General features: G+C 51.5%; 1 protein-coding gene across 1 annotated transcript; it reads left to right on the top strand.

Moving 5' to 3' along the window:
- Positions 1-6571: 6571 nt before the first annotated feature.
- LOC147985520 (uncharacterized) lies at positions 6572-7120 on the top strand. The gene has a single exon (XM_087541617.1). It carries the CDS (start codon positions 6572-6574, stop codon positions 7118-7120), a length of 549 nt encoding a protein of 182 aa, XP_087397743.1.
- Positions 7121-24797: the final 17677 nt, after the last annotated feature.

Here is a 24797-nt window from a genome sequence, read left to right as displayed (position 1 = left end):
TCTTCCAATATTATTTGATCTATATTTACTCTTTGCAAAATGTAGAATAATGGCAACTCTTATAAAGAATTTTCTTTGGGGAATTTATTGAATTATCCTTCCATCAACATGGAGAAGGGCTTTGTCCAGCCCGTGTTAACATGTAATGTAAGTTCATCATTCTCAAGCCTTCAAACTTTGTTCTAGTATAGATTTGGATAGGCATAATTTCATCCACTGTTGTTTGCTTCGCTGTTTACATCTGATTGGATGTTTGCAACAACTACGAGTTTCAAATTGTAGTTGTAAAAACGTGTTCCTTATGCAGAACAGATCCATTTATTTTCTTATATAATTGTGAAACCTGTTACGTGTCTCCTTGTTTCTCTTTCAGACTCGTATCTCTTACGCCAGGAAGAACTTTAGGGAAGATAGTGAGCCAAACAATCTTGACGACAGCGAGATGACCCCAAGGTCCTGTCTTGATGAAGACAGTGAGTTGAAGCTACTCACCAGCAGGTGTGAGACAACCTATGTGCAGTCGCTGCCTCAATCAGTTCGACTTCTTCAGTCTAAACTTAAAGCGGAAAGGCTTGCTTCAGCTCAGCTCCGCCTTGAAGTCAAAGATGCAATGAAGATGTCAGAGGACTGCCGTGCGCACCATCATGCCTTAAATCTAGTGTTGATGCATCTATCGTTGACACAACTGAGGTCTACTCAGCTTCTTCAGCTGTTTGGGGGGCCCGACCTGGCCAGGCCTAGTGCCTTCTGAAGTGCTCTCAGTTTTGTATATTCTATTGTTAGTGCATTTATTTGCACTGGTGGCGAACTTTGATGCCTAGTGGATGTTATGTGTGTGATAACCGTGATAGCCTAGCGTAAGTTTCTTGCTTATTTATTTCCTTGTTGTCTTGTTTATTTGTTTTCTTGTAGTCATTGCAGTTCTTTTTCCACGGTTTGCTAGTGGCTGCAATAACCTATTTTCTAAATTAGGCCACAATAACCATGGGCTAATATTTACAATAGTGACAGTGGGCGTCCTACGGGCCGTAGAAACAATGGTTCTTCTACGGGCCGTACAAACAATGGGCCTTCTACGGGCCGTAGAAACAATGGGCCTTCTATGGGCCGTATCATCAATGGGCCTTCTACGGCCAGTATGATCGATTGGCCAAACATGGGCTAGTAACAGGCCACATTATGGCCGTAAACGGGCTAGAGTTGGAATCATCCGTTCATGGGCCGACCATAACGGGCCATCGTTAATAGGCCGTATTTGATGATGCTATGAAAACGGCCCAACGTATCAATGGACCACAAACGGGCCGACTGTAACCACGGGTTGAATTTGGCCCACAAGCAAAAAATGACAGTAACGGGCCGTAAGTAAACGAATGCTGGAAATGAGCCCAAGAATAAATGGGCTCTGAGAAGGCCAAAAGATAACATGGGCTGGAAAACGGCCCAACGGAATAACGGGCCATTAATGGGTATAAAGTGATACACTGTTCATTACGGGCCAGTTTCACCACGGGCCGTTAATGGGTGTAAAGTGATACACTGTTCATTACGGGCCAGTTTCACCACAGGCTGTTAATAGGCCAAGAGTTACATAGGGCCTCATATGGGCCGAAAGACGTCGTGGGCCATACATGGGCCATAAGTGAAAACGGGCTAGAATCATATTGGGTGGCCTAGATGATGCTACTGGGCCTAATTCGGATAGGGCATAACGGGCCTTGGGTTAGCGGGCTGTAAATGGGCTATATGCGAACAGGCCGTTAACAGGCTTTACATGGGCCGGACCGCCACCTTTTGAACAAGTCAAACAGACCGGCCTTTTCACAGGAATGGGCCTCTGTTGGGCCATGCCATGTGTCGACGTATCATAGGCGCCTTCTGTCCAATGAGTGGATGAGATCTGTCCCAACGATGAGCCGACATGTGTTTCCTCCATCCAATGATGATTTTACACGTGGAAAATCCCCATTGGTCGGGGCTGTTAATGGGTTATCGGATCCAAAACCCAACCCGATAGCTTAACGACGTTCCGTTACGGTGGATGCCACGTGTCGGTCACCCTTGACGAAAGCACTTCTGTGATGCGGGATTTATCGTCATGGAAGTGGACACTTCCGTGATGATAATTTTGGTAATGTCATGGAACTCTTCTACGACAGCACAGGTATGACTATCTTGATTCTGTCATAAAATCGTCATGGATGTACATCCATGACAGAAAATGCGACCTACTGTGACAAACACGTATCATCATGGAAGTGTATTTTTGTAGTGCAGGCAGCTTATGATGCTGATAATAAGAATGTGAAAGCACCGATTAATCAAGAAGTGGATCTCATCCCACCGACTCATAAGCATACCTTCGCTCCTGATATTGACCCATCAAGTCTTATAGACGACGAGGCTGTGTTTAGAGCTTTGACCGGTATCAACTGGGCTACGCCTGACTTCCAGCCAATGGATAATCAAGGATCTGAAGAAGAAGAAGAAGCGTAGGATAACCCGGAGGCTACGACCCACCAAGACTAGAAGTCTGAATTCATGAGCTGGTTTACTAGCCATAGCATTTGGATGGTATGTCTTCAAAAGCACTTATACTTTTGGGCCGTCAGGTGCCTTGTAATAGGTTAGTTAAAACAACGATCTGTCGTGCCATCGTGCATGTTTTATTTGCATGACACTACCGATCCAACCTTCGAAGATCTGTCACTTATGCTTATAATACCATTGGTTATGTAGATCATACTTATCATTTTTTCCTGCACACAAACAAAGTACAGGTGCCCTGGCAGTTTACCCTAGGGCGGGTCATAATACCCCATGGAAAAACCACTGGTGACTAAATAGTCCATAACCAGGGCCGCATTATCAAAACCTCATATGATCACAATAAAACAAACATCATACCTATGATCTTTTTTCACACTGCCGGCTTATCATGCATTGTCCAATAAGGGTAACAGCCTAAAGATTGAGAGCACAACGCCCTGTTCAAGTTATTCATACCGCCGACTTACAACACCATATGCAGCAAGGGGCAACATCCCAAAGCTTAGAGCCAGAACTCCAAGCACATAATCATCATACACTGGCGACTTAAAGTCCAAAGCCATGCCGGTTTAACAAAACTTCGGATAGATTCATATATGAACCATAAGGCAACGTGGCCCTAATCAGCTTTCAACCATATAGCATTATGGCAACAAAAGATGAATCTCAAAAAGTACTTACAGCAAAATAAATCAGAAAAAACAAGGCATTCATAGGCTGTGTCGGGGGGATGAACCCCAGGCAGGCAACGGAACCCGGATCCTTTTCAAAAACAACAACAACGCCCCTCGAGCAGGCTCATGCTTGGTCGGGTCGCTCGACCCGACCAAACTCCACAACCTGGCCGGACTCCTCAAACTCAGCCCCGACAACCAGCTCAAGATAGCCGAATCAGGCACATCAAGACTTCTCCAACAAGCCAGCTCCACCCTTGGCGCGTTCCTCAACCCGGCCACGGGTCAGCTCCCGTCCCATCCCAGTCGTATGATGGGACGAGTCTCCATCAACCGATGACTGAGGCAACAGTGACCCGCCCATGCCTCTACTCAGCCGGGGCGTGGCAACAGTGCCCCACCTACCCGCTGACTGGGCCGTCATGGCAACAGTGCGAACATTGTCACCAGTGACGCCAGCAAGTGGCGACCTGACGGAGCGCCACCGTAGCCGACTCAACCCGGCCACTCCCTGACGATTGACAAGACGGCCAACACTGCTCCCGTACCTGGCAGGTCCCAGCGTCGGCTTCCCGAACAATGACAATCCGGCCCCACAGCCTTGTAACATTACTATTGTACCCCTGGGGGTTGAACTATAAAACCCCCAGGAGCCCTCATGCATGGGGGCGTACGATCAATCACTCACTCACTCACACGCACACATAGCAAGAAACACCAAAGGAGAGGGAGGAGCCTGACCCTTGGTATGCCTTCCTCCTTCCTCCATACAGTTCTAGGAGCAACTCTGTACTGATACACATCAACTACACTCGGCAGGACTAGGGGTATTATCTCTTCGGAGAGCCCCGAACCTGGGTATGTCTTGCGTCCCGCGCTCGCTCATGCCGACCTCGCCTGTGGAGCCTACCAGTGCCCTCGAGCCTCCTCCTATCTTTAGCCATCCCTTGGCATCTGTCGTGCGCCCACCATGGCAGTTGGTGCCCACCGTGGGGAAGCTCGAGGTCCTATCCGGGAGCATGCTTCAGACGGGGATCCTCTCGGACTCCGACGAGCCCCTCATGCTGGCGGACGACGTCGTCGACGCACTCGTCGCCTCCTTTGCCGCGCTGCGCGTCTCCGATGCACCTGCGGCCGACGAGTACCCCAGTGAGGTACTTGACTTTTCTGACTCCCCCTTTCCCTCGGCGGCAATGCTCCTGTCGGGGCAATGGATCTCTGCATGGAGGTCTTCGTCACCGACACCGGCGCCTCTTCCTCGTCCAGCGCGGCAAGGAAGGCCGCCATAGCCAAGGCCGCAGTGGAGCGGGCCGGCTCGCCCAACCCCCTGCGCGCCACGATGTAGAGCCTTCGCGTCCCCATCGACACTGACATCGATGCCTCCAACGTCGCCGAGGCCCGGACTCGGCTCAAGGAGGACCGCCAGCGACTGCTGGACCTCACCGAGATGCTGGCCGCCATGCAGCGTCGCGTGGACTCCGCTCAGCTGGAGCGCCAAGCCACCTATGGCATTACGCCAGATGCGCCCGAGCCAAGCTGGGTCGCCGATGTCCGGGCCCGGGGCGGCGCGATCGGACGCGCCTTCGGCACCCTCCCGCCCATCTACGAGACTCCCGTGAAGAACATGCACGCTGCTCAGGCGGCTGCAGTCGGCCTGGATCAGCTCGTAGGCGAAGAGCTGCAAAACCACCTCCAAAGGGTGAACGACCTCCTCGCTGCGGTCAACGCACAGCAGGACTGCCTCAACCAACTCGCCAAGCCGGCGGGATCTGCCTCCCTCCATGACAACGGACCCGGTGATCATCAGAACACGGCGTCTTCACCACCCGGCGAGGCTCACCCCGGCCGCACCCGGACCTGGCGCAACCCCACCCCGACGACTGCCGACGCCTTGGGTGACGAGCCGACCATGGAAGACCGACGCCGACTCGATCCCCCTCTCCAACCCAGCTGATGTCCGACTACAGTCGACCCGGCCGCCCGTGGAGCGGTCGCCAGCCGGCTGGGCCCCCGCGCCATTGAAGACACCAATGCCGGCCACCGCCTTGATAGACTCGCCCTGTCCCAGGAGCTGGAGGAGAGCGGTCCTGTCGGCCCGGCGTGCTTCGGTCCGCGCATCCGGGACGAGCCCTTCACCAAAGGGTTCACGCTCCCTCGTGACACCCCAAGTATAATGGCACCGTCAAGCCGGAAGACCGGCTCACCGACTACACCACCGCCATCGGCATCGCCGGCGGCAACCACCGACTCGCCGTGCACTACGTGTCGCTCACGCTCCAGGGATCGGCCCACACGTGGTTGAACAGCCTACCGGTGGGCAGCATCAACACATGGGTCAACTTTAAGCAAGCTTTCATGCGCAACTTCACCGGCACCTACAAACAACCCGCCCGCCCCAGTCAGCTCGCCATGTGTGTACAGGGACCGGTGGAAACCGGCCGTGAGTATATCGCACACGGGACCAAGCTCTGGAACAGCTGCGAGGGCGTCCACGATGTCCAAGTGATCCAGTACTTCGTCAACCGGTGCCAGGATGGCACCCTCCTCAAGCACAAGCTCTTACGCTCCGAGCCGGCCACCATGGCCGCGCTCATGGTGATGGCGGACAAGTATGCCAACGCCGACTCCACCATGAAGATCCAGATGGCGCTGGATGAAGCCGGCAAAGCAAAGACAGTTCCCCCTCCGAAGCCGGCCCGCGAAGGAAGCTGGCAGCAGAACAACCAGCAGAACAACAAGCGCAAGGCCGATCAGCCGGCCCAGCGCTGCGACAACCGGCTTGTCACGGCCGCTGAGTAGGCGCCCGCGACCGACCCGGCCGCCAAGCACCGGCAGACCGGCAAGATGGCGTGGCAAACCACCATGAGCTTCGAGGAGATGCTCGATGCCCCTTGCAAGCACCACAGCGGAGAAAGGCCGTCCATGCACACGCTTCGGCAGTGCGCCATCACCAAGCGCCTCATGAGGGGCGATATCCCACCTCCTCAAGCCCCGGCTTCAGGAGCGGGGCAGCCAGCTCTGCCTCCGACAGGTGGCGCAATGCGCGACGATGCCTACCCAGCCCAGAATGTGACCTACGTCGTCTTCACCACCCTCGGCGACAACAAACGCTGCGAGCGCCTCCTTCGGCAGGAGGTGAACACCATCTTCCCGGCAAAACCGAAGTACTTGCAGTGGTCGGAGCGCACGGTCGCATGGACCCGGGAGGACCACCCGGCTGTCATGACGAGTCCGGGTGGCTACGCCCTCGTCCTCGACTCCACCAACACCGTGCGTCGGCACACGTGTAAGTTCTCCTGAGTCCTCATCGACGCGGTAGCAGCATCAATATCCTCTACCGTGGCACCATGACCAAGCTCGGCCTCGAGGCCAAAGACCTGGAGCCGACCCAGACGATCTTCCACGGCATCGTTCCTGGGCACTCCTGTTCTCCAATCGGCCGGGTCTGGCTCGACATCCTATTTGGCAACAGCGACCATTTCCGACGCAAGCCGCTCTGGTTTGAGGTGATAGACCTAACCAGCGCGTACCATGCGCTGCTGGGCCGGCCCGCGCTCGCCAAGTTCATGGCAGTTCCCTACTACGCCTACCTGAAGATGAAGCTGCGGGGTCCGAAGGGCCTCATCACCATCACTGGCTACTACTACAAGTCCATAGAGTGCGCCCGAGACGACGCCAAGCTGGCCGAGTCGCTGGTCATAGCCGAGGAGCGGTGCCAACTCGACCGGATCATCACCTTGGCCAACGAAACATCGGCCACGCCAATCCCGGCCGAGGAGCCCGCCGACGAGGCCTCGTTCAAGCCCTCCAAGGAGACCAAGAAAATGAAGCTGAACCCGAAAGACCCCATCTGCAGCAAGTATGTTGTCATGGGCACCCGCCTCAACAGCAAATAGGAAGGCGAGCTTGTCGACTTCCTCCATGAGAATCGAGATATTTTTGGATGGAACCCAAAGGACATGCCGGGTATCCCGAGGAAGTACACTGAGCACAAACTCCACGTCCGTAAGGACGCCATGCCTGTCCGTCAACCCATGCGATGTTTTCCGAAGAGAAGAGACGAACCATCGGTGAAGAGGTCGCCAAGCTTTTGGCGACCGGCTTCATCATGGAAGTGTTTCACCCCAAGTGGCTGGCCAACCCAGTCCTCGTCCTAAAGAAGAACAAGACCTGGCGCATGTGTATCGACTACACCAGCCTGAACAAGGCATGCCCCAAAGATCCATTCACCCTCCCGTGAATCGACCAAGTCATCGACTCCACTACCAGGTGCGAGCTCCTGTCCTTCCTGGATGCTTACTCGGGCTATCATCTATCGGATTTAGGGTTTCGGCAAACCCTTGAGGTTCGAACAATGGGGTGCGCACAAAGATCTCTCCCCTCTCTAGTTCGCACACTCTATGATCTCACGGCCTAGCTCGACGAATCCAAAGAACATGAGACACAAGATTTATACTGGTTCGGGCCACCGTTGTGGTGTAATACCCTACTCCAGTGTGGTGTGGTGGATTGCCTCTTGGGCTGAGGATGAACAGTTACAAGGGAAGAAAAGCCTCGCGAGGAGAGGTGTTCTTGTGCTTAGTGAACTTGAATGGCTGGGGTGATATGGATCCGATCTAGGTCCGAATCATCTACATCCCTATGGTGGTGGCTAGTCCTATTTATAGAGGCCCTGGTCCTCTTCCCAAATATTGAGCAGGAAGGGATCCCACAACGGCCAAATTCGAAGGGAGACAACTAGTACAAGCTATCCTGACAAAAGTAGTCTTAGCCTGCCAAAGGCTCTGGTGGTGACGCCGTCTCGGGCTCCAGGGTGACCTCCGTCCTGCCGTCCTGCTGGTCTTGGTCTTGTTGCACCGATATGGAAACCTTTGCCTGATGCCTCGGGACTCATCGTCTGCGCTTGCCCCTTTAGCACCAAAGAGGAAACGGGGACACTGCGCGCTGGCGCCTGCCTGGCGCCCACCTAGCTCCAGTCGTTATGGCTTGCATCACAGAAGTCTTGTGAGGTGCCCCTCTCCTTGATCTCTCCGCCCCTCGCGAACCAGCCTGGTGAGGCCGCCCCTGAGGAGGTCTTGCGTCGTCCTCCTCGCGAGGATTGGCCCCTCGCAAGGGTCTTGAATGTTTGCTTGTGAAGATGGGCCGTACGGGGCCGCTGGTGGAGCCACGCTGCGGGCCGCAGGAAGGCAAGTCTGGGGACCCCCGTTACCAGAACACTGACAGTAGCCCCTAGGCCCAAGGCGCGCTCGGGCTTGGCTTCGAGGCGAAGCCAAAGGGCATGGGCGGAGCTCCGTGGGCCCCAATAGCTCGCGGCCCTGCTTGACACATGCCGATTGATTGGACGTGGGCGGCCCCGCTTCCCTACGCAGCCTTGATATCCGCCTGGCTCGGCGGCGACGGCGTCCCACACAGTTATTTTCCCCTTGCTGGCAACTCACCCCCGACTCCTTCGCTTCCTCGAACCTTAGCTTCCTTTCCCAATCCAATGTGAGCTTAGTCCTCCCCATCGTTATGGCATCGAACCGGACGGAGAAAGGGAAGAAGCCCCTGTCTTCAGCCAACCCGCCTCCTACCGTCGAGCCCGCTGTTGGCCGATTGCGGGTGCTTAATGTGGAGGCCATGGACAAGGTCCGCCTTGCGCTCGCCACTAGCTTCTACGAATGGGGTGGGACGGCGGCCTGGCCGGCGTCCTGATCTTCTGTCGATAGAGCAGCCACCGAGGTCCAGTTCTTCGTCGACGCCGTGTGGGCCGGTCTGGTTCCCCCCTTCTCCGCCTTCTTCAACGCTGTGCTTTCCCATTACCAGATTCATCTGCTGCACTTAGATCCCCAATATGTCGCTCTTCTTGCCGTCTTCGCCTTCGTCTGCGAGGCCATGGTGTGCATCGCCCCCTTCATGGCCCTTCTGCGCCATTTCTTCTTGCTGCACCTGACCGACCCCCAGCAATGCTCGGGGTGCCTGAGCTTCCAGGCCGTGGCGGTGACGGCCGACTCGTGGATTGACTTCGAGCTCCTGCCGTCTGTGAGCGGGTTCCGGACGCGGTGGGTGTATGTGCATGTCGGAGTGCTCAGCCCTTTGCTCTTGCCTCCGTCTGCGCCCGCCGTTCCCAGCTCCAACTGGGCTCACGAGAAGCTTACGAGCCCCCGCCATGCCTTTATCTGGCTCCAGATGAGGAGGTTGAAAGACCTTGGCTTGACCGCGCCCATGGTGATGAAGGAGTTCCTCCAACACCGCGTCGCCCCATTCCAGCGCCATTCCCAGCCGATGTGGGCCTTATCTGTCGGCCCGGATCACATGATGCTCCAGGAGTTGGAGCTTCCGCTTGAGGAACAAAGAATAGTCTCAAGGTCCTGGCGGGCAACCCCTCGCTAGCCGATATGCCACCGGTGGGCTGTCTCTTGTACTGCTGCTCGAACAGGGTGGAGTTCGCGGGGCAGATGCCCCCTTTGACGATTTGGGGCTGCGTCTGGTTGGCCTTGAGGGGTCCCGTGAGAACCCCGTCACCATGGTTCCCATCCTTGCCGCCGGCGCCGAACTTGCCCCAAGAGTGGACGCAGGGGGGAAAGCATCACCAGAAGCTGGAGGCGCGGGCGGCGCACCATTGGAGCCGCCGCAGTTCTCGAGGCGTCAACTTCGGGAGCCCACAACTCTCGCGCTGAGGAAGTAGTTGAGGGGGCGACGCAACCCGCTGCTCCCAAGGCTGAAGCCCGCGAGGCCTCTGGAGGATGTCATGAGGCGGTACTTGATGGCTCACCCTAGCTTGGTGCTCCTGAAGTCACCCCCTTGGGCGCTTCACCAGCCGCGCCCTACGCTGGTCGCCACGCCCAACGCTTCGACCGGCTCCGTGTAGACTTTGATGCGCTCCGCAAGAGGAATGGCTCCCCAAGCTGCGGTAGAGGCACTTTCCGGCCGTTGAAACAGAAGAAGTACATCCCCATAGATGAGTAAGTACCTTATCTTTGTAATTCCTTGAGTGCTGCTTCCCTTCCTGACGGTGGCTCTTCAGGATCCCATCTGCTAAGGCTGCGAAGCCCCTCGGGAAGCAAACTCCTCCTGCCTCGGATCTCCTGTTGGCCTTAAACGTCCCAGGCCAACATGCTGCCCCCGTTGCGAGGTCGGCTGCAGAGGCAGGCGCCTAGCTTGGCGCCTTGAGCCCACACTCCTGCCGTCTCTTCTTTGTTGCCTCGTCGGGGGTGTGACGAGCGTGCCAAGGACTCCTCCTCTGGTTATAGACAGCGACCGGATGGCTTCGGTCTTGGTTCCTTCTTCGAGCAGTGAGCCTCATCCTAACCGGGCTCCTGCCGAAGCCCAGTCGGCATCTGGAGGGGCGCCAGCCCCCTACAGGAAGGGGGCTAGCCGCTTCGGCTCCTGTCGACGGGCCCTGGCATGGAGGACGGAGTCGGCCGCGCGCTCAAAGTTGCACACGAATGGAGCATCGTCCGCCACGAGCTCTTCAGGGAGGCGATGGGCGCGATGAGCCGGCTGGGCGGGGAGCTCGCGGATGTAGACGCGGGCCTTGAGGCTGAGGGTCTTCGGCTGGTGGAAGAGTGGCATAAACTGAAGGTGGCCATCAACCTCGGGCGCCACCAACATGAGCTTCATAACTCGAAGGCCGAAGCGTCTCTCGCAACCTCGCGCGAAGCTTGCGCCCGAGCCTTGGAAGAAGCCTGGGAAACTAATCGACATCGCGAGATCGCAGAGAAGCGCATGTGGGAGCTCCATGCCTGGAGTGCCTCCCTGGAGCAGCAAGTGGAGGCGCGCAAGGCTGCCCTCACGTCGATGAAGGGGGCGCCTGCCGAGGAGGAAGAGATCCTGAGGCGCGAGGAGGAAGAGATCCTGAAGAGATCCTGCCGAGGAGGAAGAGATCCTGAAGAGATCCTGAGCTCAAGCGGTTGGCATTGAGGGAGCACCGGGTTTCCCAAGCTGAGGATGCTGTCGACGCGCGCGAGGCCAAGGCCCAGGAGGAAGTCGACCGCCGGGCGGCCGAGGCTCGCGCGAATCTTGTGGGCAGGTACGACCTGAAGTTGAAGCTTGTGGAAGCCGAGGCTGTGGGCAGGACTAATGCCCTCAGGTTAGGGTTGGATGAGGCTGAACGTCGCGAAAAAGCCGCCGTAGCCGCCCTGTCTTCGGTGCAAGCCGAGCTGGCTTCTGCACGTGCCGAGCTGTTTTCCCTTCAGCAGCGGGTCACTGCTACCTCTTGAGCACTTGCGTTGGTTTTACCTTGAAGAGGAAAGGGTTGTGCAGCAAAGTAGCGTAACTATTTCCCCCGGTTTTTGAGAACCAAGGTATCTATCCAGTAGGAGGCTACGCGCGAGTCCCTCGCACCTGCACAAGACAAATAAATCCTCGCAACCAACGCGAAAAGGGGTTGTCAATCCCTTCACGGTCACTTATGAGAGTGAGATCTAATAGATATGATAAGATAATATTTTTGGTATTTTTATGATAAAGATGCAAAGTAAAATAAAAGGCAATGAAAATAACTAAGTATTGGTTGATTAATATGATGAAGATAGACCCGGGGGGCCATAGGTTTCACTAGTGGCTTCTCTCGAGAGCATTAGTATTTTACGGCGGGTGAACAAATTACTGTTGAGCAATTGACAGAATTGAGCATAATTATGAGAATATCAAGGTATGATCATGTATATAGGCATCACGTCCAAGACAAGTAGACCGACTCCTGCCTGCATCTACTACTATTACTCCACACATCTACCACTATCCAGCATGCATCTATAGTATTAAGTTCATAAGAACAGAGTAACGCCTTAAGCAAGATGACATGATGTAGAGGGATAAACTCATGCAATATGATGAAAACCCCGTCTTGTTATCCTCGATGGCAACAATACAATATGTGCCTTACTGCCCCTACTGTCACTGTGAAAGGACACCGCAAGATTGAACCAAAAGCTAAGCACCTCTCCCATTGCAAGAAAGATCAATCTAGTAGGCCAAACCAAACTGATAATTCAAAGAGAATTGCAAGGATAACCAATCACACATAAAAGAATTCAGAGAAGATTCAAATATTGTTCATAGATAAACTTGATCATAAACCCACAATTCATCGGTCTCAACAAACACACCGCAAAAAGAAGATTACATCGAATAGATCTCCACAAGAGAGGGGGAGAACTTTGTATTGAGATCCAAAAAGAGAGAAGAAGCCATCTAGCTAATAACTATGGACCTGTAGGTCTGAGGTAAAATACGCACACTTCATCGGAGAGGCTATGGTGTTGATGTAGAAGCCCTCCGTGATCGATGCCCCCTCCGGCGGAGCTCCGGAACAGGCCCCAAGATGGGATCTCGTGGATACAGAAAGTTACGGTGGTGGAATTAGGATTTTGGCTCCTGTTCTGATCGTTTGGGGGTACGTAGGTATATATAGGATGAATAAGTACGTCGGTGGAGCAACAGGGGGCCCACGAGGGTGGAGGGCGTGCCTGGGGGGGGAGGGTAGGCGCGCCCCCTACCTCGTGTTCTCCCTGTTGGTTTCTTGACGTAGGGTCCAAGTCTCCTGGATCATGTTCGGCGAGAAAATCACGTTCCCGAAGGTTTCATTCCATTTCGACTCCATTTGATATTCCTTTTCTTCGAAACCCTAAAATAGGCAAAAAACAACAATTCTGGGCTGGGCCTCCGGTTAATAGGTTAGTCCCAAAAATAATATAAAAGTGGAAAATAAAGCCCAATAATGTCCAAAAGAGTAGATAATATAGCATGGAGCAATCAAAAATTATAGACACGTTGGAGACGTATCAAGCATCCCCAAGCTTAATTCCCGCTCATCCTCGAGTAGGTAAATGATAAAAATAGAATTTTTGATGTGGAATGCTACATGGCATAATTTCAATGTAATTCTTATTAATTGTGGCACGAATATTCAGATCCGAAAGATTCAAGATAAAAGTTTAATATTGACATTGAAATAATAATACTTCAAGCATACTAACTAAGCAATTATGTCTTCTCGAAATAACATGGCCAAAGAAAGTTCATCCCTATAAAATCATATAGTTTAGTCATGCTCCATTTTCGCCACACAAGAATGCTCTCATCATGCACAACCCCGATGACAAGCCAAGCAATTCTTTAATACTTTAGTAATCTCAAACTTTATAAACCTTCACGCAATACATGAGCGTGAGCCATGGATATAGCACTATGGGGGAATAGAGTATAATGATAGGGGTTATGTGGAGAAGACAAAAAAGGAGAAAGTCTCACATCAACGAGGCAACTCAATGGGCTATGGAGATGCCCATCGATTGATGTTAATGCAAGGAGTAGGGATTGCCATGCAACTGATGCACTACAACTATAAATGTATGAAAGCTCAACAAAAGAAACTAGTAGGTGTGCATCCAACTTGCTTTCTCACGAAGACCTAGGGCACCTGCGGAGGCCCATTGTTGGAATATACAAGCCAAGTTCTATAATGAAAAATTCCCACTAGTATATGAAAGTGACAAAACAAGAGACTCTCTATCATGAAGATCATGGTGCTACTTTGAAGCACAAGTGTGGAAAAAGGATAGTAGCATTGTCCCTTTTTATTTATGTTTTCTGGGCCTTCATTTTTTATTTGGACTTCTTTTATTGGGACAATGCTCTATTAAATGATGATCATCACACTTCTATTTATTTACAACTCAATGATTACAACTCGATACTAGAACAAGGTATGACTCTATATGAATGCCTCCGGTGGTGTATCGGGATAATAAATCAAGTGTGACATGTATGAAAAATTATGAACAGTGGCTTTGCCACAAATACGATGTCAACTACATGATCATGCAAAGCAATATGACAATGATGAACGTGTCATGATAAACAGGCAGGTGGAAAGTTGCATGGCAATATATCTCGGAATGGCTATGGAAATGCCATAATAGGTAGGTATGGTGGCTGTTTTGAGGAATATATAAGGAGGTTTATGTGTGAAAGAGCGTATCATATCACGGGGTTTGGATGCACCGGCGAAGTTTGCACCAACTCTCAATGTGAGAAAGGGCAATGCACGGTACCGAAGAGGCTAGCAATGATGGAAGGGTGAGAGTGCGTATAATCCATGGACTCAACATTAGTCATAAAGAACTCACATACTTATTGCAAAAATATATAAGTCATCAAAAACCAAGCACTACGTGCATGCTCCTAGGGGGATAGATTGGTAGGAAAAGACCATCGCTCGTCCCCGACCGCCACTCATAAGGAAGACAATCATAGAACACCTCATGTTTCAAATTTGTTACATAACGTTTACCATACGTGCATGCTACGGGACTTGCAAACTTCAACACAAGTATTTCTCAATTTCACAACTACTCAACTAGCACAACTTTAATATCACTACCTCCATATCTCAAAACAATCATCAAGCATCAAACTTCTCTTAGTATTCAACACACTCATAAGAGAATTTTATTATTAATCTTGTATGCCTAGCATATTAGGATTATTTAAGAAAATTACCATGCTATTTAAGACTCTCAAAATAATCTAAGTGAAGCATGAGAGATCAATAGTTTCTATAAAACAAATCCACCACCATGCTCTAAAAGGTATAAGTGAAGTACTAGAGCAAAACTATATAACTCAAAAGATATAAGTGAAGCACATAGAGTATTCTAATAATTTCCGAATCATGTGTCTCTCTCTCAAAAGGTCTGTACAGAAAAGATGATCGTGGTAAACTAAAAAGCAAAGACTCAAATCATACAAGACGCTCCAAGAAAAACACATATCATGTGGTGAATAAAAAAATAGCTCCAAGTAAAGATACTGATGGAAGTAGACAAAAGAGGGGATGACTTCCGGGGCATCCCCAAGCTTTGGCTTTTAGGTGTCCTTATATTATCTTGGGGGTGCCATGGGCATCCCCAAGATTAGGCTCTTGCCACTCCTTGTTCCATAATCCATCAAATCTTTACCCAAAAGTTGAAAACTTCACAACACAAAACTTAAAGTAGAAAATCTCGTGAGCTCCGTTAGCGAAAGAAAACAAAAGACCACTTCAAGGTACTGTAATGGACTCATTATTTATTTATATTTGTGTTAAACCTACTGTATTACAACTTCTCTATGGTTTATAAACTATTTTACTAGCCATAGATTCATCAAAATAAGCAAACAACACACAAAAAACAGAATCTGTCAAAAACAGAATAGTCTGTAGTAATCTGTGGCTAGAGCAAGATATGGAACCCCAAAAATTCTAAAATAAATTGCTGAACGTGAGGAATTTATCTATTAATCATCTGCAAAATGAATTAACTAAATATCACTTTCCAAATAAAAATGGAAGAAGTTCTCGTGAGCGCTAAAGTTTCTGTTTTTTACAGCAAGATTAACAGGACTTTCCCCAAGTCTTCCCAACGGTTCTACTTGGTACAAACACTAATTAAACACAACCAAAACAGAGGCTAGATAAATTATTTATTACTAAACAGGAGCAAAAATCAAGGAATAAAAATAAAATTGGGTTTCCTCCCAACAAGCGCTATGGTTTAACGCCCCTAGCTAGGTATAAAAGCAAGGATAGATCTAGGTATTGCCATAATAGTAAGATAGATCATTAAAACTCATTTCATATACTCTACGTTCGGTGGCAAGTTTTCTTGGAAGGCAAAAGTAATAAAAAGGGCTAAATTTAATGGGACAAAAGTCCCCAAGATCAACTTTGGGAGGTATAGGTTCCTCCTTTGGCCCTTCGTATTGCACAACCAATTCATCATTATAAGCATTCCTTTGACAGAACTTTGTGAGCCTATACTCAAGAGAATATCCTAGTTCATTATTTCGAATGGCCAAATCATCATTAAGTTCATAAATTCTGTCAACTAAAACATTGGTAGGAACCCTTTTTCTAAGATTTTCATTGAAAGCAACATAGTCTAGGGATTGAAAACGCATTATTTCTTCTTGATCAAAAAGGATAGCCTCTATGGGAGGACGGCAAGTGTCCTCCCTATAATGCACAAATATTTCTTTGGGCTCTTTTATTATGAATCTAAACTCATGAGCCAAAAATATAGTAGCGGCACGCTTAACAGAAGAATGCTCAATATTAGAAAATTCTAGGCAAATCCTTTGTATGCAAGGGTGTATGTGCATGAATTGTCTTTCAAGTTCAACTACAAGCATGGCAAAAGCGTCCGCAAGACTACTAGTTCTATGAAGGATAGAGCTACCCATAGAAGGCAAAGCACCGGCACAAGTAAAGAAATCTTGGATAACTCCTTTTCCAATAATATTACCACTACCAATACGGAATTTTTTTTGTATGTAAGATAGGGGGTTCTTCACCAGGAGCATCAGAATTTTTCATGATATTATTATTATCCATATCGACAATAATTTCCCCAATTTCAGACATAACGGCGGATAGGGCAAAAGGCAAAAAAGAGGCAAATAGAGAAAGAGAGGGAGGATAGAGAGAGAGGGGGCGAATAAAATGGCAAGGGTGAAGTGGGGGAGTGGAAAACGAGAGGCTAATGGAAAATAATGTAATGCGAGAGATAAGGGTTTGTCATGGGTACTTGGTATGTTTGACTTTTGTGTAGACCTTCCCGGCAACGGCGCCAGAAATCCTTCTTGCTACCTCTTGAGCACTTGCGTTGGTTTTCCCTTGAAGAGGAAAGGGTGGTGCAGCAAAGTAGCGTAAGTATTTCCCTCAGTTTTTGAGAACCGAGGTATCAATCGAGTAGGAGGCTACGCCCGAGTCCCTCGCACCTGCACAAAACAAATAAATCCTCGCAACCAACACGACAAGGGGTTGTCAATCCCTTCATGGTCACTTACGAGAGTGAGATCTGATAGATATGATAAGATAATATTTTTGGTATTTTTATGATAAAGATGCAAAGTAAAATAAAAGGCAATGAAAATAACTAAGTATTGGTAGATTAATATGATGAAGATAGACCCGGGGGCATAGGTTTCACTAGTGGCTTCTCTCATGAGCATAAGTATTTTACGGTGGGTGAACAAATTACTGTTGAGCAATTGATAGAATTGAGCATAGTTATGAGAATATCTAGGTATGATCATGTATATAGGCATCACGTCAAAGACAAGTAGCCCGACTCCTGCCTGCATCTACTACTATTACTCCACACATCGACCCCTATCCAACATGCATCTAGAGTATTAAGTTCATAGGAACAGAGTAACGGCTTAAACAAGATGACATGATGTAGAGGGATAAACTCATGCAATATGATGAAACTTCCATCTTGTTATCCTCAATGGCAACAATACAATACGTGCCTTGCTGCCCCTACTGTCACTGGGAAAGGACACCGCAAGATTGAACACAAAGCTAAGCACTTCTCCCATTGCAAGAAAGATCAATCTAGTAGGCCAAACCAAACTGATAATTCAAAGAGACTTGCAAAGATAACCAATCATACATAAAAGAATTCAGAGAAGATTCAAATATTGTTCATAGATAAACTTGATCATAAACCCACAATTCATCGGTCTCAACAAACACACCGCAAAATGAAGATTACATCGAATAGATCTCCACAAGAGAGCGGGGGACTTTGTATTGAGATCCAAAAAGAGAGAAGAAGCCATCTAGCTAATTACTATGGACCCGTAGGTCTGAGGTAAACTACTCACACTTCATCGGAGAGGCGATGGTGTTGATGTAGAAGCCCTCTGTGATCGATGCCCCCTCCAGCGAAGCTCCGGAACAGGCCCCAAGATGGGATCTCATGGATACAGAAAGTTACGGCGGTGGAATTAGGGTTTTGGCTCCTGTTCTGATCGTTTGGGGGTACGTAGGTATATATAGGAGGAAGAAGTATGTCGGTGGAGCAATAGAGGGCCCACGAGGGTGGAGGGCGCACCTAGGGGGGGTGGGGTAGGGGTGCCCCCCCTACCTCGTGGCCTCCCGGTTGGTTGCTTGACGTAGGATCCTAGTCTCCTGGATCATGTTCGGCGAGAAAATCACGTTCCCGAAGGTTTCATTCCGTTTGGACTCCATTTGATATTCCTTTTCTTCGAAACCCTAAAATAGGCAAAAAAAACTGCAATTCTGGGCTGGGCCTCCGGTTAATAGGTTAGTCCCAAAAATAATATAATAGTGGAAAATAAAGCCCAATAGTGTCCAAAATAGTAGATAATATACCATGGAGCAATCAAAAATTATAGATACATTGGAGATGTATCAGTCACCGGCGCCGAATCCTCTGTGCAACAGGGCAGGGAGGAAGCGCTCCGGCGGTGGACGCTGGAGCGCGAGCACGCCCCCAATGTCCAAAACCTCAGGGTCAGAGCCAACGCGGTGCTAGGCACCGTCTGTGACGAAAATGCACCTCATCCCCACTCGAACGACTACGCCAGTCACCTCCTTTTCTTCACCAATGAGATGACACGCCTGGAGAATCAATCCGAGAGGGCTCGCGTGCTTGTTGAGGAGAGGAGTCGCGGCCTGCTCAAGCGCGCGTTCTCCCGTGTCTTCATCCACCTCCAGAACACCAACCCCAACTTTGACTTCGATGCTGCCATTGCCCCTGTGCCCGAGGACATACGGGACGACCTGACGTGCTGGGTAGAGGACAATGTGTATGCTCTAGTCAGACCCTTCACCTCCGAGGATGACGCGGTGGTGGTCGCTGCGAATGAAGGTGACATGGTCGACGATGGTGCGGGCAACGCCGGAAATGGTGACGGTGATTCTGGTGACGTGGATGGTGGCACCAGCTATGGTGATGATGATGCCAGCGACGCGTCTGAGGGCGTCCCGGAGGACGCGGCGAGCGATATGTCCGATTGAGCCCATGCTCCCTCATTGTTGAGCCTGTAAGTGAAAACTTGGGCACGACCCTGAAAGTTGTGAGAGCATTTTGGGAGGGGGAGCCCCTCATGTAAACAGATTACTGCCTCTATTCCTTAGGCCAAGCTGAAGATGTGTTTTTATGGGCCCGCGAGTCATGCCGCGAGTCTACTGCTGAAATTTACCTTGGTCAGGACCAGTTTCTGGCTAGTTCGTGAGGTCGTGAGCTCCTGAAGGACCTGCTGATCCGCCTGAGAGGGCGTCGCGAGGAGCAAGCGCCAGCCATGGAAGGGCGTGCGCGCCGCACGTGCGTGTCGCGCCCAGCCCCCGCTCTCGAGGGGCTCTCGAGGGGGAGGCAGCAGGTGCTAACTCCGAGTCGGGCAAGGAACCTGATGGCAAGAAATCGAACGAACGAGGAAAGTCACCCCCCTCGCATAGCAATGAAAATTCAACTTTAACTTAAATCCAAAGCCAGAAATAGGGCTACAGAAAAGAGGTTAAGAGCAAATGGCTGCGTCCGGCACCTAGTCTAGTCTTCTTGTCTTCCCACCAGTGCAGAGCTAAGTGCTGCCACTAGGCGTGGGAGGGAGCCCCCGAGGCCCGAGGGCGGCGCTCCTGAGACTCCGGGGCGTGTACAACCCCACTCATTATTACGTGAGAGTGTGACGAGCGGAGATCTTCATAGGCGTGAGCCTTAGTTCATATCGCCAGACGCGGGCCCCGCCTTGCGCCGCCCTCGACCACCATTAGTTCGATCGGAAACTAGGATGAAGCCAAGGGGAAAACGGGATGCCAGCGGCACCCTCGGCGACCACGGGTCCTCTGCCAGGGGAAGGCTCATCAGCACCTCCCCGCAGAGGGCCTACCTCCTGGGGGCGCCTTGCTCCGTGTGATGCGGGGAGGGACCTGGCTCCCGGCCTCTCCCCTGCAGCCCAAAGTGCGCTCCTCCTGGTGGGAGGGAGGCCGTTGAGCTGGGGCCGCTGTCCGCCGTTGTGACCTGATCCTCCTGCGACCCATGGTTAGCATAAGCTTGCTCCTGAGAGATTAGTGGTACCTTGTAGCTGTCGTCGCTAGCATGGTTGGTGAGGCTCACGGCGCGCTCGGGGGGCTCCTGGAAGGCCTCAGCTTCCAGCGTCTCATCCTCCCAGCCTGGCTCGAGGAACGAGCCGGGGTGGTCTTCCAGCACGTACTCCTAGTCTATCATGCGGGGCACGTAGGCCTCCGAGGCCGCTGCCCTGAAGACCTCGCCAAAGTGCCCCACGCTCCATGTTGCGCCGCCCTAAGGATATTAGGGCGGCACTCCGCCGAGGCCGCGGGTGGCAACGCTCGTGCCCGCGCCCATCGGAGGTGGCGCGTGCGCGAGTGGGCGCCGAGAGCTTTTGGCCACGCCGGTGTCGGTGAAGCCTCTTGGCGCACTTGAGGGTGCATGGGCGCGGCGAGGCCCGCCATGCGATCCGGCCGTGGCCTGAGGCATGAGCTAGGAACAGAAGGGCGGTGCTCCCAAGGCCACGGCGTCCAGTAGCTTGGCGCCGCGCTCCAGCAATGCGTCACGGCCGCTCTCCATCATCCGACATCGCAGTAGCTCCCGAGCTACTGTGAGTGCGGCCCTCATGTTTGCTTGTTCCCGTCGGGTGTGTGGCGCCGTGGCCGCAGCCTAGCTTGAGGCCCTTGCGTCCGCCCGCACTTGTCATGGAGTGAGGGTGGACGGCCTTTGACTGTGTGCGCTGCCTGGGGCGCTGGGTTGAGGTCTTCTTGGGTGGATGGCGCCACTCGGGCTGGCCAAGCTGCCCAGAGGTCAGCTTTGGTCCTTGAGTCGCCGGACATCGGACCCACGAGGCGTCGGCGGATCAACCGGGGGAAGAGAAGCTCCGGCGCACCCCTACCTGGCGCGCCAAATGTCGGCTTTCGGGTTTTGGCAAAACCCTTGAGGTTCGAACAATGGGGTGCGCATAAAGATCTCTCCCCCTCTCTAGTTCGCACACTCTACGATCTCACGGCCTAGCTCAACGAACCCAAAGAACATGAGACACAAGATTTATACTGGTTCGGGCCACCGTTGTGGTGTAATACCCTACTCCAGTGTGGTGTGGTGGATTGCCTCTTGGGCTGAGGATGAACAGTTATAAGGGAAGAACAGCCTCGTGAGGAGAGGTGTTCATGTGCTTAGTGAACTTGAGTGGCTGGGGTGATATGGATCCGATCTAGGTCCAAATCAGCTGCCTCCCTATGGTGTTGGCTAGTCCTATTTATAGCGGCCCTGGTCCTCTTCCCAAATATTGAGCAGGAAGAGATCCCACAACGGCCAAATTCGAAGGGAGACAACTAGTACAAGCTATCCTGAGAAAAGTAGTCTTAGCCTGCCAAAGGCTCTGGTGGTGACGCCATCTTGGGCACCACGGTGACCTCCGTCCTGCTGTCCTGTTGGTCTTGGTCTTGTTGCACCGCCATGGAAACCTTTGCCTGATGCCCCAGGACTCCTCGTCTGCACTTGCCCCTTTAGCACCAAAGAGGAAACGAGGACACTGCGTGCACTGGCGCCCGCCTGGCTCCAGTCATCATGGCTTGCGTCATAGAAGCGTCGTGAGGTGCCCCTCGCCTTGATCTCTCCGCCCCTCGCGAACTAGCCTGGTGAGGCCGCCCCTGAGGAGGTCTTGCGTCGTCCGCCTCGTGAGGCTTGTCCCCTCGCGAGGGTCTTGAATGTTTGCTATTGATGATGGGCCGTACGGGGCCGCTGGTGGAGCCACGCTGCGGGCCGCAGGCAGGCAAGTCTGGGGACCCCTGTTCCCAGAACGCCGACATCATCAGATCAAGGTGGACTCGGCCGATGCCCTGAATATGTCCTTCATCACGCTCTTTGGGGCGTATTGCTACATCACCATGTCGTTGGGCCTGAAGAACGCCGACACCACCTTCCACTGCTGCATGCAGAAATGCTTGCTGTCGCAACTCGGCCGCAACATCCACGTCTATGTGGACGATATTGTGGTGAAGACCAAGCAACACCTCACGCTCCTCGATGATCTGAAGGAAACCTTCGCCAACCTGCGCGAGTACAAGGTCAAGCTCCACCCGGAAAAGTGCGTTTTCGGCGTCCCGGCCAGAAAGCTACTCGGCTTCCGCGTCTCGGATCGCAACATTGAGGAAAACTCGGAGAAGATCAAGGCCATCGAGCGCATGCGTGATAACCCAGAAGTATAGGGATCAATTGTAGACTCTTTCGATAAGTAAGAGTTTTGAACCCAATGAGGAGCTAAAGGCAGAACAAATATTCCCTCAAGTTCTATCGACCACCGATACAACTCTACGCACGCTTGATGTTTGCTTTACCTAGAACAAGTATGAAACTAGAAGTATTTTATAGATGTTTTTGGGTAGGTTTGCAAGATAATAAAGAACGTGTAAATAGAAAGTAGGGGCTATTTAGGTAAAGACACAACTAAGTTAGTTTTAGTAAAGACCTTTTTGTTACGAGAAAGTTATTTGTCCCTAGGCAATCGATAACTAGACCGGTAATCATTATTGCAATTTTATATGAGGGAGAGGCATAAGCTAACATACTTTCTCTACTTGGATCATATGCACTTATGATTGGAACTCTAGCAAGCATCCGCAACTACTAAAGATCAATAAGGTAAAACCCAACCATAGCACTAAAGCATCAAGTCCTATTTATCCCATACGCAACAACCCCCTTACTCGGGTTTGTGTTTCAGTCACTCATGCAACCCACTATAAGCGAATCATGAATGTATTGCAACACCCTACAGCGGGGATCCCTCACGCTTGCACGACACAGAGAGCACCATAGGACAGCACCAATAATAAAACATGCAACTCAAACCAATCTTGATCATCAAATAGCCCATAGGAGAAAACAGATCTACTCAAACATCATAGGATAGCCATACATCATTGGGAAATAATATATAGCATTGAGCACCATGTTTAAGTAGATATTACAACGGGTAAGAGAGAGGTTACACCGCTGCATAGAGGGGGAAAGATTTGGTGATGATGGCGGTGAAGTTGTTGGTGAAGATTGAGGTGATGATGATGGCCACGGCAGCGTTCTTGCGCCACCAGAAGAGAAGGGGAGAGGGGGGCCCTTCGTCAGCATGCCAAGACATCGCAAACCTGAGCGCCATCTCGGCGCCAGCACAAGCGGCGGAAACACGCCAGTCATGGAGTCGATCCGGCCCCGCCTCCAACCACTACGCCAGCCGCATGAAGCTGCTCGACGTAACGGAACCCGGCCAGAGGGCCGCCATCATCGCCGCGCCGGCCTGAGAGAGCTACCCCATTTGGTCGCCCAAGACTCGCAGACGAGCCTCGACGGTGGTCACGATCTCCGGGAAGGTCCAGGCCACCTGCGGGTCGGTCCCGGAGCCGACAACCCCTTGTGGGTCACGCTGAAAGCGGACGGCCTCCTCCGCTAGCTCATGCGTCTCCAGGAAGGCCCCTGTTAAGAAAAATAGCAAGTCAGAAAAAATTACCAAGGACAAGAAGCCGGGATCCCAGCTCGGCAGAATACAAGGAAAGCACTTACTAGAGAAGGACTCTTCCAGCTGTTGCGCTTCGAGCAAAGTACCGTGCCGCTCCAGGGCAAGGGTGCGGTCGCGCTCCTGCAGCGACTTCTCCAGCTCGGCGACCTTGGCAAGAGCCGCCTTCAGCTTGGCGTCCTTGGCCTCGGTCGACTTCTCGACCTCCTCGCGGTGACGGGTTTCCCCCTGACAGGTCTCCTCCGCCGTATAACACCCTCGATGCGACTATAGCTCCCACGTGTCGAGGCACGACTTAGAGACATAATCACATTAAAGGCATATGTCGCAAGTTAGGCAATCTTCACAACATCCCGTGTAATATATAGATAATAAAAGGGGAGATAACATAGTTGGCTTACACTCGCCATGTCAATCAAGTACATAAAATAGCATTACATCATCCAAACACTCATGGCCCGACTACGGCGCCAAAATAAAAGATAACCCAACATGCGACACGGTCTCGATCACCCCCAACAGGGCACCACTACTGATCATCAGGAAAGGAAACATAGTAACATTGAGAGTCCTCGTCGAACTCCCACTTGAGCTCGAGCACGTCACCTAGAGCGGAATCATCAGGCCCTGCTTCTGGTGTAATAGTAATCTGTGAGCCACAGGGACTCAGCAATCTCGCACCCTCGCGATCAAGACTATTTAAGCTTAATAGGTATGGCAAGGTAAAAATATATGTGGAGCTGCAGCAAGCGACTAGCAGATATGGTGGCTAACCTGTTCGCAAAAGAGAGCGAGAAGAGGAGGCAAAGCACGAACGAGTAACTAAAGAGGGCAACCTGTGGCAAGCATTACTCCAACACCATGTCCACTTCCCGGACTCCGCCGAGAAGAGGCCATCACGGTAACACACTCAGTTGATTCATTTTAATTAAGTTAAGGTTCAAGTTATCTACAACCGGACATTAACAAATTCCCATCTGCCCATAACCGCGGGCACGGCTTTCGAAAGTTCAAATCCCTGCAGGGGAGTCCCAACTTAGCCCATGACAAGCTCTCACGGTCAACGAAGGAATAGACCTCCTCCCGAGACGTTCCGATCAGACTCGGTACCTCGGTTCTTCAAGACACTTTGACAGGTTAAAACAAGACTAGCAACACCGCCCGAATGTGCCGACAAATCCCGATAGGAGCTGCACATATCTCGTTCTCAGGGCACACCGGATGAGCAAGACGTCGGGTAGGCCAGCCCAGAGTTGCCCCTGGTAGCCCCGGACA

Source organism: Triticum urartu, chromosome 2A (assembly GCF_056163025.1).
Source record: "Triticum urartu cultivar PI428250 chromosome 2A, HENAU_Tu73, whole genome shotgun sequence".
NCBI lineage: Eukaryota > Viridiplantae > Streptophyta > Magnoliopsida > Poales > Poaceae > Triticum > Triticum urartu.
This window is presented reverse-complemented; position numbering and strand designations above follow the sequence as displayed.

What these genes read in the sequence shown, in the direction of transcription:
- LOC147985520 (XM_087541617.1), top strand. Translation starts at nt 6,572, where the DNA reads ATGACCAAGCTCGGCCTCGAGGCCAAAGACCTGGAGCCGACCCAGACG.